This window comes from Aphis gossypii, chromosome 1 (assembly GCF_020184175.1).
Source record: "Aphis gossypii isolate Hap1 chromosome 1, ASM2018417v2, whole genome shotgun sequence".
Classification (NCBI taxonomy): Eukaryota; Metazoa; Arthropoda; class Insecta; order Hemiptera; family Aphididae; genus Aphis; species Aphis gossypii.
In genome coordinates, this window is record NC_065530.1 from 55,314,831 (window position 1) to 55,329,303 (window position 14,473).

The 14,473-nt window shown below is 30.7% G+C and overlaps 1 protein-coding gene across 1 annotated transcript; it reads right to left on the bottom strand.

The window, feature by feature from the left end:
* Window positions 1–6,270: 6,270 nt before the first annotated feature.
* On the bottom strand, window positions 6,271–13,769 carry LOC114125218 (ras-related protein Rab-3). Its single transcript, XM_027988764.2, has 5 exons — window positions 13,028–13,769; window positions 12,662–12,916; window positions 12,427–12,545; window positions 11,946–12,117; window positions 6,271–8,434 (listed from the first exon to the last, which is right to left on the bottom strand). Exons 2-5 carry the CDS (start codon window positions 12,881–12,883, stop codon window positions 8,291–8,293), a joined length of 657 nt encoding a protein of 218 aa, XP_027844565.1. The 5' UTR covers window positions 12,884–12,916; window positions 13,028–13,769; the 3' UTR covers window positions 6,271–8,290.
* Between the last annotated feature and the right edge of the window lie 704 nt (window positions 13,770–14,473).

The following is a 14,473-nucleotide window of genomic DNA, read 5'->3' on the forward strand; positions in this document are numbered from 1 at the left end:
CCACGAAAGAAGTAATGATAATGACATACGCTTAATTAACTTCTGTATGACTAATGGATTGACCTTCAGTAGCACAAATAACAAATCATCTTCGCTCAGAATCATTTTTTGTACATAATGATATCTATGATTAGATTCAAATTTAACACTCCTATAATATATAATAGTGATTCAAACGGCACCTAATGTACATCAGAGCGGTACCCACTTACCCGCTTTTTATAATTGATTTTCGATCATTTTACTTATTGTTTGTGTATCAATCATATATTACATATTATGTTACAGTCCTTGATTAAATGTATCAAAACTATTGGTTGTTTAATTAAATTGTTTACAGAGGTAATATTTACCTCTTTTGGAACAAAATATGTTGTTAAAAAGCTTTCATCGTGTTTTTATGTATATATTGACATTCTCAAGAAATACTATACAAATCTGTTATAGCTGGTCTAAGCTTTTATAGCTTTTTTATTTCCTGTATAATATTTGATACTATTTTAAATCAATCTCTGTCTATATTTTTGCAGCATAAAAAAGTTTTATTGTTTATTTAACCTATTTTAATAGTTGTAAAACTAGGTTCTCTATTCATTAAATATGCAATGGCCAAAACCTGGAAGAGGTTAGTGTAGGATTTTGTATACAAAGTCGCTATTTTTTTATTGTTTTTTTTTTTAAACTGGGCACAATTGAGTGACTACTAAACGAAAAAAAGCATAATTATATACTAATTGATTTTACTTGAGGCGCAGTAATTGAAATTTTTAATTATTTTCTTGACAAGATTTTACATAATTGGTTATAATACATGAGTAGATATTTTAAATGCCGATAAAAATGTTACGAATGGATAAAATATAAAAATGTTTGTGAAGTTTTTAATTTATCAATTTAAAAATATCGAAAATGTATGGTAACTATTGGTAACGTTTTTTGCAAGCTTTTTAAGTTCACATTTTAACAAAATTCATTAAAATCACAACATTTTACAAACTATATTGAACTTGAAAATTTAATATAAATTGTTTATGTATAAAAAAAATACTAATAAATATATTTAATTGTTAGTATGGATAATATGCTTAATTGTTTTTAATTGCATAGATACAATTGATGTTACAGTGAATTTAAAAGGTTTTTCACCTTAATCTCTTTTCCAAATACATACTTCATTTTAAATTTAAAAATAAAAATATATTTTGAAAAATGATTTAAATTGTATATTATTCTAAATACTTCGTAAACTATACTCTATTTTCACTTCCAAATTATGACCATGAACATAGATTTTAGATTAAATTGCCTTTTGAGTTATACTTACTGCCATTACTAAATAGTTTATATTTGATATAATATTGAATAAAAATAACATATTTTTCTTTTAGCGTTATTAAAAATAAAATAGAAATAAAATTAAATGTGTGTAATACATACTATATTTTTTATAGAAATCAAAATGGAGAGACAGTATTTTATAAGTCGATAATACAATGGGTCTCGTACAATATTTTAAATGTTTTTATAAAGTATTGTAATGTAAAAATTATAGCAATTTAATAAAAACATTTAAAATAGTCGTGTAGCACATCAGTTGTTAACAATCAACATCTCTGTAATAAGCTAGTTTAATAAACTATTTTTTATATCTAAGGATTTATTTTTATTTTAGCGTTTAACTTTTTTTTTTTTATAACTCTTATATGTAGCAAATGGGTCTAATAACCAGAGTTACCCTTCTTAATATTTTTTATACTTCTCAAGTACACTTATTCGTTTAATCAAAAATACTTTTTATACTTTCTACAGTAAAATTATTAGTGTTTTACTGCAATTTAAAATAAAGTCTGGATTTGGAAAATAGAATTTTTTAGTGTAATTAAGTTAATTTAAATGTAGTTGGTGTAATAGTTTAATCATATACTTATAGTTTTATAGATGTTCAATAGTTTCCATTAGTTAAAAAGTTGTGATGACTGATCATTTCTCATGTCATAAATTTATATCTTCTAACTTTGATTTGTAAGTATTACAGGCACATTTTAGGTCTGAGGGCAAAGTATAAAACGGGTTTTGAGTGTTGTAGAACTCCTGCACTTCAGCCAGTCCACATCAGTAGGTGTTTATTGATATTTGGAATTAAGTTTATCTGTCATATCTGATCACTTAGTTATAATTTTATTGGTTAGTAAAATTAACCGATTTATCAAGCCATAACTTAGAGGATTTGTTTTCGTACACGTCAATGAAGCGGTTATCAAACGATTAATATTTAATAGTATGATTAAAATTGAGGCATAATTAATAATAATAATAATATTGTAATATAATATTAAATAAAAATAAAAAAGTGATTTTAATTTTTAAATTTGGTGTAGGTAACTTGTATTTAATTGCCAAGAATAATAGTTATATATTATACCATGTGGTGTGCGATTATGTTTTATAGGTAAGCGAACAACAAAATACTGGAATTACATTTTTAACAATATCGATAAGGGTTCGGCACATTGCTTTCAACCGCCATTATATAAATACGTAGATAATATCCTCTTCTAAAGCAAATCGTAACCTGATATTCATAAAATAACAATACGGGCTGGACAATCTAAAATACGATCGCTTTTGTAAAGAAATTGCCTTTAGGAAAAAGAATTAGATAATTTATTTTCTTTGGAAGAAACCTAATAATTTATCTTAAAAACAATTTGTTTATTAGTAATTTTAATGTGTAGTCTTCTAGTCTTTAATGTAATAAATATAGACCTATTTAGACCAAGCATGTCCTGCATGCAATTATAACACTATTACGCCTCTTTTACTGTATAACACGCAAAAAATGCAACAAGATTGGCCTCCATGTAATAAAGGTGTTGTCTTTTTGATGAATGCCAATGGATTATTTAAAAATATGTATTAACACATAAAAAAATAAACATTTGTACTTTCCCACTGTATCCTTTATATTATATATAAAAGAACAGGTATTTTTTAAAAACAAATACCCGCCTGAGTGTCAAAACGTCATTCGATTTTAATTTTTTTGACATGTATATGACTTATGGCTGGGGGTCATTCTGTTAATTCGTTCGACACCGAAAATCTTACCAGTTGAGACAGTGATTGTCTATAGTAATCGGTTGTTATAGCAACCGATTGCTATAACAAGGCATATACAATATACATGTACCTATGTATCTGCATGTAGTGTAGATACTCTTTGTTTTTTTTGTCTGAGGAGAGGGAGGGGGGATTGTATTTCAAGGTTACGGTATTTATAGCGTGTTATTTAAATAATTTAACGATTTTTTTTCACGAGTTTGTACTTAATGAGCCTACGAGTTATCTTTTATTTTAAGCAACGCTAGACTTTAAGTTTTTGCGGTATAGATTTAAAAAATAACTGTTTCTCATATGGAAAATATTGTAAGTAACATTTTCTAAAGTTGGAAAACCTGACCATTAGGTATTACAGAATAAAACTCTGAATATAGTATACCAAGAGGTTTTGACTTAAGTTATTTTAAATATTCATAATTAAATTATATTATACAAATTACAATTATAATTATAGACTGATTAAAATCATTTGTAAATGTTATTACTATTTTTTATTTATAATTCAGCTACTACTACTATTTGGCACTTGATAAATTATAAATATTGATTATACATTTTTTTCTTCTTTAAAACACAACTATATGTGTGTTGATTTATGAATTTTATTAAGAAAAAATAAAAACTACACACGGGCGAAGTCGAGTAATACAGTTAATACAAAATAAAAACATAAAATATACTTAAATAAACTGACTGACCGTTTTCGATTAGAATCATTTTTTACATGCAATGATTTATTATTGAATTCAAATTTATCTCATATATTAAAGTGATTTATTTAATGATAAAGTACATTTGAATTCGACAACTACCGTATAGCAGAACGAATAACTACTTTCCCATTTATCATACCCGGCATCTTGATAGAAATTAAATTTATTTACAATTTTAGGCCCACTGATACCGATGGAGTTAATTTCAGATATTAAGTATAATAATACTAAAAGTAATCAAACTATTCAACGTCTGTATTATACACATAAAATTATATACTTTCTGTTGTTTAATTGTAACTATTTTTATATTTATTAAATTTTCGTTGAGTATAAAAATTAAAAAGTAAAAAAATCATCAATATTAATTAATTAATATTGATTAATATTATTATAGAAATAATATTGCATTCGTTTATTTTAATAATGCGTAAAATAATTTAATTTAAACAAAATATAATGTGTTTTTTTTTTTAAAAATTTATTTTAGAACTACTGGGCCCCTCACAAGAGTTTTCTCAGTAGAGCCCAGTATTTATATGTATATGAAATATAATAAAATAATAATATACCATATTAAGTAACTACTATAAGAATATAGATTTTAGTTTTTACAAGTTACCTTTATGCTATAGCTCTAGGTTAATAATAAAACGTCTTTTACTCAATAAAATAAATGCATCTATAACGGAATAAACATAAACACTATTTACAATTTTATTATTGATATTAAAGTTTTATGTGTTTCTACCTGCCTGGTAGAATGAATGTCCATTGCGAATTCACTATAATATGCTATAATCTCGGCTGTTTAAAACCGGAAGTAAACCCCGCGTGTTTTAAACATATTATGCATGTATACAAACATTTGTTATCGATTGTAAATTAGGTCATGGACGATATCAAAAAACAGTCATTGTCTATAAAAATTCAAGGCAGTAGTTCGCCTAATGGGTAATGGCATATATTATTAAATTGGAAATCCCTTATCTGACAATTGTCGTGATAAGGTGGTAGAGAAATGTGTTTCGAGATATACGTCCAGTGTACAATATAATATGAATTTAAATGAATTGCCCGTTTTCGCTAGAGTATAATATGTGTGACGTATTAAACATTGGATGTTTTGTTTCATTGACCACTATACTACTATAGTCAGTTTAGTCATGAATTATTATTCTAAGTTCTCATATCATAAGATATTAAAAATAAAATATCAAAAAAAAAAAATATTTTTCACATGTTATCGGTTATTGTTTTCATTCAGTTTAGAAAAATAAAAATAAAAACCATCTATATAGAATCAGATATTCATTATTAGTATAGTTATTAATTATAGGTACATTTTATTAAAATAGTTTTATCACTTTTTAACTGTATATGAAAAAAAAAATTTTAAATGTTCATCGTTCACCGTGTTATTATATATATATAAATATATGAATATTTGTTGTGGTACACTGTCATATTGAACTATATAATTCCGCTAAACTATAATCAGTATTCAGTGCATACAATATTATGTTGGTGTTGTTTAATTTGTTGAAGTACATTCAATGATACAATTGTATTGTAGGCCTACAGTGATATAAATGCTTAAAATTGGGTTTTTTATAATATTAAATAATGTATTATATATACGTATAAAATTTCTTATAAAATTGAAGTTATAAGTTTAAATACTTCAGTATTGTCAATACACCATTAGGTTTTACCGATTACTCTGAAAACACCACAACCACATGTGTGATTTTCGTCTTATAATCGTACATCATAACAAATTTTGCGTTCACAATAATTCATTTTACTTTGTTGCTTTTTTATGAATTGATCTATCATAAAATGTTAATGCATGCAGGAGGCTTTTATTGATATTTTAATTACAGATCAAATATAAACCAGTTATTAAAACAGTATACATTTTAAAATTATAATTATAACTTATTTCAAAATTGAAATATTAATAAAAGCCTCCAAGATGCTTTAGATAATATTCTTACCTTTATAAATTATGATATGTCAATTTACTCTAGTTTTAACAATAAATGAGTAATTTGATTTTTGTGGACTTAACAATTTTATCTTGTACGTTTATAATATATACAAATGTCCTCTTGCGATCTTTTTAAAAAAAGTATTTAATAACAAAACAAAAATATTATTGATTGCAATATTTTTAAATTTACGTCAAACAAAAACAATATAATGGTTGTTAAGTTTTTTTCTTAGTTTCTTGGTCAAACTATTATAAAGCATGTATCAATAAATTAATTATTAAAAACGTATTATTGAGTAGTTTATACAATTTTTAATTTTTAAATTGTATAAGCATTTTTCTTATAATAATGTATCTTATACTATTTTTATTGACACATATTTTTATCTAATAATAAAATTAATGTTGACCAAAACGCAAAAATATAATAAAATGAAGATGAAAAATTTAATTTGCAATTTTATTGAAATATTATTATAGTATGTAAGTAGTAGTTACGAGTATAGTATTAACATGTAACACGATATGACGATACTTTAAAGCGCGCTCGTGTCTGTACCTTTAACATCAGAAAACAGGGTTAAACAAGTGTACATTCAACTTAATTGTATTGAATAATTAATCATATATACTAAACAGTAAAATTACAAATACGATTTTGGTTTGATAGTTTTTATTTTAATTTATCTATACATGAAATAATAATTACCTATATATTAATTAATTTGTAATAATAATAATAATAATAATAATAATAATTATAATGATAATAATAATTAATAATAATTAACTGTAGTCAAAAATCAAATACAATTATATAATATAAATATTAAATATGTATATGTATAGTACACATTAACGTTGTTGTTTAGCGTGTAATGCAAAATTGCATATTATAGAATATTTTTTTCGTTTTCAAAAACGGTTTTTCTTTTTTACGGGATAAATTTCAAACATCAAGACCAAACGAACAATCAATTGCTATGTATAATATTATCATAATTAATTTGGTATGTATAATAATAAACTACCTCCGCTATGTATATATAGGCGTCACTAAAGTGCGCGCATCAACATCATTCGACTAGAAAATATTTTTTAACACGAGTACCTCTATAAATATTTTTTAAAATTATTATTATTAATAGTAGTAAATACTAGTTATAGTAGTTTAACTATGTTATATATAATATGTATATAACTACACGCCGAGTGGTGTGGGACAAGTACAGTCTGCGACAGTGTATACTGTAAATATTATTATTTTATTATATAAATTCATTCGAGCGCACGTAAATCCAAAAGATTGTAAAAAAACATAAAATATTTTATCGGCGGCGATCGTCGTTGGCGATTTATCAATAATATTGTTATTGTTGTGCATATGAACATACCTATAAAATATAAGATGCAATATAATACGTAATCGAGTTGTATCGTCAAAAGCACCCTAAAAGGATATAGCATTGCTAGGCCATAAATATGGTGAAATAATATTATATGGCGCACAACATTTATTATCATCGAAAAACAAATCTAGATCGAGGACCGCCGCTCAATTAAGACAAAAGAAAAATGTGTCAACTCGTTGTCAAGTACGTACCTATACGATAATAATATTATTATATACACCGAATATTCAGTATTGAGTGCTCGTCGCGAACGTGATCCAAAGTCATCGTTGAACGTTAATAATTTGTTTTTTTTTTTATACCTACAACGTCATTGGTTATCGCAAAAAGCACTCCTTTGGTATTATAATTTTTTTTACTAGATTTATTCCTTTATTTATTTTAAACAAATTTGAATACGTCTGTAAAAAAAAAACTGCAGACCTCGGGAGTTAATACTCTAATAATAATTTTTTATCTTTTTTTTCTGCTCAAAAACAAATAATCAAATTATTTGTAACTTATGACGGAATAAGTGTTGTGCTAAAAAGTAGTATCGTCGCGGATGATATTTTGTGAAAACTCGGCTAAATCCAAAAAAAAAAAAAAAAATAAATATTTATTGTCCGGCGTATGATAATATAGTATTATATTATTAGGTACCAATACATTGTATTGTTATTGTTAAACTTAAATAATATGTGACAATTCTGTGTAAATTGTATACGAAGCACTGAACAACAAAATAACAAGAAAACGGACACACGTCTCTAAAACAATATCTGCAGATGAGGTAGTGGCTCTATCATAATTTTTAACTTTTATACAATACGTAAATGTGTGTTATACTTAATACTCATCGCTTTTCAGCCTACAATAATATATGAACGATCCGCTGCTCACGGTTATAGGTTTTATTAGTTTGTTTGAAAATTTTGTTTTATTTTATTTTTTTTATTTTTTTATTTTTGCTAAATGTCTTTTTGTGTTTCGGTACTGCTGTAACGGTTTTTGTTGTTTGAAGTATCTCGTTGGGCCGTGGTGGGTATCCGAAACCGGGTATAAGACTTTTAACAGTTGCAATTCGGATTATTCGGACCTTGCGGCTGTTCAGTGAGCCTTGTGCCCTTAGCACCGGCCACCAGTGTGGGGTCAGAGTCCAAGCTCTCGGACATCTTGTCACATATAATGTCCACGAGTCGTTCGAACACGGCCTGCAAACAAAACAGATATAATTACCATACCGTAATGTCGTAGGTGCCTGTCCACAAATATTAATAATTTAAAATAAAATTATGTTTTTGTTAATAATATACGTTTTGTATATTAAATATTAATAATATTATTCTTATCATCTATATTATTTCAATATGCATTATATCTTACGTTGATCGACCTACAATATACGAATTAGGCCATGTTCAAAATAATTAACTGATGCTTTTATTCTAAATTTAAATGTCCATTAATTTTACTGATGCGAATCACACAATTTTTAATTTTGAAAACTTTGATCGGACATACCATAACTTCAATATATTAAATTAAATAACATGTGGTATTTTACTCTTAATTATGACAACTTTTACTTGCTATTTGTAAAAGTTTTGTAAGTTTTATAATTTTATTCTTTACCATATAAATAATTTTTCAATGAATCTACTTGACTGTTTATTAATTTTATGCTTAACTAAAGTTTATTTTAGAAAGAAATTAAATTAAAATAAGTTAAAACTCTTTTTAGTATGTAAACTAATAATTGTCTTTTCTCAATTATAAAACAATGTGCTAGAATGCTAGATGGACGAGGTATAAGTAGAATTTAGTATTTCACATTTATAAAAGTGGAATGTTATAATTTTGTAGTTGCAACTTACAATCTTAAGTAAATTAGAAAATAAATTAAAATAGATAAATAGATCAGGCATTAGGTAATGGTTAAATTTATATTATGTTGGTTTGAACTTGTAGAGAAATCAAAATTCGCAATGAGAAAAGTTGTTAGCGATGCTTGTTTTGCAAAACTCGTTAAAGAATTCTAAGTCATGTATATAAAAATATATAGAAATTAAGCTTTTGCTGAGTAAAATAAGTAGATTCACGTAGAAATTGTGACAAACCGCGACGACCTCGCCTGTCTGGATGGAAAATATTGTAATTCTGTAGCATTAATTCGAAAGGTGCAGCGGATGAGAGTTCATTAACGTAATATAAATTAAAAAGTTTAAAGCTCTTCTTAAATAGGAGACAGTATTTGTAGCGATTAAAACCTTTTTGTTACTAAACCATAGTCCATGTATTAATATATTTTCTGCCTTTAGGATGTTTAAAAGAACAATATTTTGAAGAGAGTCAGCTGTGGATGTATTATATTACTATAGAGTTTTTACTTTGGAAGTCCATGACTTGTACATACAGGCTCAGAGATAAAAGTTCGTAATTGTTACAGGATATTAACTGCAATATCTACAGCTCACGTAAAATCGGTTAATTTTTGTTAAACTTTTATGATACTCCGTAATACGCCTTAATAAATGTTGGAAAATTAAAAAAAAAAATGTCATACTCCAATATTTACCGAGAATTGTGGGCTATTTAGGACATCACATAATATATATAGGTAAATGTATTATAGTATGAGGATTTCGTCGATAAAACTTACCGATGATATAATATTGAATCTAAAAGATGACGTCGTAGTGGTATGTTATAGTGTATTATACAGAGTGTTTCAAAAAAATGTATTTATTGTACAATTTATGAAAATACATGTTAAGATAAGTTGTATAGCTTAGCATATTTTACGTTATTAAGTTTTGTTACAATGTTTATAAAAGAATATGTTCAATTGTTATTTGTTACCCTCGTTACTTGTATGGCATTCATCTAAATATTATTCAAATTCTTCATAAACCCGTTGATATAATATATCGACCGTAATCAAGTTGATATACTCATTAATGCGTCTTTTCAGTTAATTAAAATTTCTCGTAAGGGAAGATAAATAAACAGTGCCTTTTATGTACCTCCAAGACCAAATGGTAGACTATAAAATCCGGAGAACAAGGTGGCAAAGGCAATAAAAAAAAAAAAAAAAAAAAAAAACTAATTACATTAATATCAATACCGCTTGGATGTATGTCGTGAAAGTAATGAGGGGGTAGTGTGTGTTGATATTCGTAAACACTGTGAAAAAACTTACTAACCTATAGAACTTTTCTAAATCAGTAATAACTCATATTTCCCAATAAATACGATCGGAGGAATCACTTTGGAACACACTCTATTTGTAATAATAAACGCTGTCCGGTCGGTCGCACACCCGCGACGTAATTACGCCGTTTACCCAGCAAGTGGAAATAATTGTGTATACACACCACGGGGGTCACCGGTTGATTTTCGACGGCCTTATTTTTCTCTTCGAGTGCTACGCGCATAAATATGCTGTACGATGTGATCGTGTTTCTCGCCGTCGGAGGCGCCGTTTTTCTGCTGTCGTCGCGGCGATACTCACGTGAATTATTCGCCCCGTTTTTGGTTAATATACAGAAACAACGCGTTGGCGTTTATTCGAACAAATTGCGCCGTGATTTCGTTTTACGATCTCCGCCGGGCAACTAATTTATTTATTAACATAATACCGGAATACCACTGGCGGGTACGCGTTGACAACGTCATTAGATCTTCATCACGATGACGATGTTATGTAATATTATTATGTTGTTTCATCGACCCAGTGGCCCAGTTGACCCACAAGGAAACTTTAATACACGAAAAGCAGTGTTGCGCACGTGTCACAGACGGACCCGCAGCGTAGTCAGACTCGATTGATTACTGTGTCACGCTAGGCGACGATGTCTCTTGAGCTCATATTCAAGTACGGTTTGCCAAGAAATAATATATATAAAATATGTATACATATGTGCGTGAGTGTGTGTTTATGTGTTTATATATTGTATAAAATAGACTGCAGACTCAATTTATTGATGTGGAGATACCGATTAAACAGAAGAAAATATAATCGAAAGGCAACGCTGTGTACTGGGCGATTCTTTTATTGCGAATCATTAGATGTTAACCCCGTAAAATTAAACTGGGAATATTGAGAGTCACGTGATTACAAAATTATTACCTCTTATAGATTTTCTACAGTACAGACCGTATTATAAAGTTCTCCGGAAACGGTTTAGGTACTACCTTATAGCTGGCAATAATAAATAATAATTTAACGTATCGTGCGTACACCACACTATATGTAACGTATTTCGATTGTAGTCGAAGCAGTTTTCGGGGGTGACGATTAATCATTTTTCAACGATAAAACTCTATGTTTACACACGTATACACCCTGCGCCAACCACCCACACCTCTATCATCTCAGCGTAGCAAAAATCGCATTAAACATACCGATAAAAAAAAAAACCGGGTTACTAACGGCTGCACTAGCGAATATTGTAAAAATAATAATAATAATATCATCCTAACGGGTTTATGCACATAATACTAATACATACATGGCGTTATAAATTATTCACAGACGATGTGGGTTTTGAAAAACGAACGTATAGGTAGAACGTACCCATATTATAATACATGAGCACTCGCTTTTCAAACCGTTAACACTACAATACCTCGACATAGGTGTGCATGCATCTATTTGATAACAATATACGCATATTATTTGTATAGTATCATTATAATATTATACATGTGTACTGCACCGACCTTGACATTGTGGTTATCTTTGGCGGACGTCTCGAAGAATTCGATGTTCAGCTCGTCGGCCAACGTTTTGCCCCGCTCGTACGATATCACACGTTCGTGTTCCATGTCGCACTTGTTGCCCACCAGTATCACCTGTGCGTTGTCCCAAGAGTACGTCTTGATCTGTGTTACCCTATGAAAGACGGACGCAAATGCGGGTGATAAGTATAAATGGGCCACATCATAGTTTTTGTATTTAGCACGAACTACTAAGGCAATATAATATATATAGGTCATACGTGTGAGTGATAAAAATTAAAAATGCATGTCGAGTGTCTGAATGTCGTACAACGAAATCTTAGCTCAACGTTGTCACCTCCCACCTCCCTCCACCCAGAGACCACCCTTACAATAAAATTAGGACTACCCCGCGTGATGTATAGTATATAATATACTCGTACATAGGCAGTATTTATATAAGGAACAAAACTAAAAAACTCACCAGTCCTGTACGCTGTTGAAGGACTCTTCGTTTGTGATGTCATACATGAGTATGAAACCCATGGCGCCCCTGTAATATGCAGTCGTGATGGTCCTGTAACGTTCCTGGCCTGCCGTGTCCTGTAGGAAGAGACAATGTCAATATGTATTATTATAGCATTGTCGGACCTTTGGACCGCTCTGTATTGCATTAAAATATTGATTGGGATTATTGTTCTAATAATTATCGGACTCACCCATATTTGAAGTTTGACTCGTTTGTCGTGCCTAAACACAGTTTTTACTTTGAAATCGATGCCGACCGTGGATACGAAAGCCGACGTGAAACTGTCGTCGGCGTACCGAAACAGGAACGAAGTCTTTCCAACGCTACTGTTGCCGATGATGAGCAACTTGAACATGTAATCAAAGTTCTGGTCGGACCCTTCCTTCTGCCATTTACCGTCTTGCCCGGCCATTTTTGCAGTACACCCGACAAAAAACGGTTGTCGCTGTAACACAAACGGGTCGTCGGACGTGTAGGCGTGAAAAAGCCACTCGATATAGGTATGTAAAAACCACACGCACTGTCTGGGGCAGCTATATTGTGCGGTGTGACTTACCTCGTGCGAAACTCGACGGTGACTATACTATTGGAAGAGGGGTGGGAGAGTGCTCGTAACGCCTCCCACACTGTACGGCACGAAAACTTCGATAAGTCCGTTCCTCCACGAGTTCAGGCGTTTGTCATCAGTAGCACCAGCAGCGGTGGCGGCTGTGTACGCGTAGGAGGTACAATCCAGAAATGCGCACACGCTCACGTGAACAACACACACGTACACGCACACTGTACACGTACACACTCGCGCGCGGGCGAAGGTATACACACGGACACGGCGAGCGAAAAGGATCAAAAGCCCAATCGATATAATATGTGACGGCGGCGGCGACGACGACGACGACGGGGCGCCACCTGGTGTCACGGATTCACCAGATCTGAACGAAACGCGCGCGTTCTTTTTTAATTAATTAATTTTAATTTTTCGCGCGCGTATTTGAAAACTCACCCAAACGGTATCGGAAGAGAACTCGGTGGACCGTGTTTATAGTTTTTTTGATTTTGATTCGTCTCTGCCAAAACGCGTGCGGTTGTCCGGCTATGACGGGACGACGGCTCGAAATATCAGCGATAACAGAATATATTTAGTACGGCGTCGTCGCGTATAATAAATATTGTAGTCGTCGATGCGCGAGAACGTCGCGGGCGGAAAAATTAAACTGAAAACTAGGAGGAAAAAAGCCCGTAAGAAAAATTACGGTTGAGCCTATATTGATTTTCGACGCACCGAGGACTCGCGCGCGCACACGCGACACCGCCCGACGACTAGCGCTACGGTTGCCGCGGTCGCCGCCACCACCAGGCGGTGCCCTCTTCGAGCGGAAACGCGGGCGCGTGTCCCCGGCTATATTATCATTGTTTCCGCTGGCGCACTAACCTGTTGGTCGTCGGCATATCACGTATCTCGGGTCACCGATTCTGTTACCATTATCGTCATAATAATAATATACAACTTTACTATTATCATCACAGTTATTATCATAATGTTATGACGTCTTTGTGTCCTCTTCTTATTCGCTCCGTTTCTAGACATCCCGGCGGACAATAATAAAAATAATAACACTAACACCATTATCACACCGACTGACACTATATTTTCTGGAGAATAGGAACGATAGAGTTTTTTTTTTTCCGTTAAATGATTATGATATTGTTACCTAGTCGCAAGGAGGACGTTAGTGGAAACGCTGGTTTCCGAAAGCTGTGTAAATATAATGCTATAGGTAAATACGCGGTCCATCTACCACACACGTATTCAATTTATTTTTTCGTTTTAAATTTTTTTTTTTTATGTTATTTATTCTGCACCGCAGCTGTTTCTCTCAAGGTCATCATCGTCGTAGTCACACGCTTTATATTTATAATAAAATATACAAGCTCTATGACATACTATTATCGTTCGTCGTGTTGAGGTGCAAAATTATTCGGTTACACGGATCACGAGCAGAGG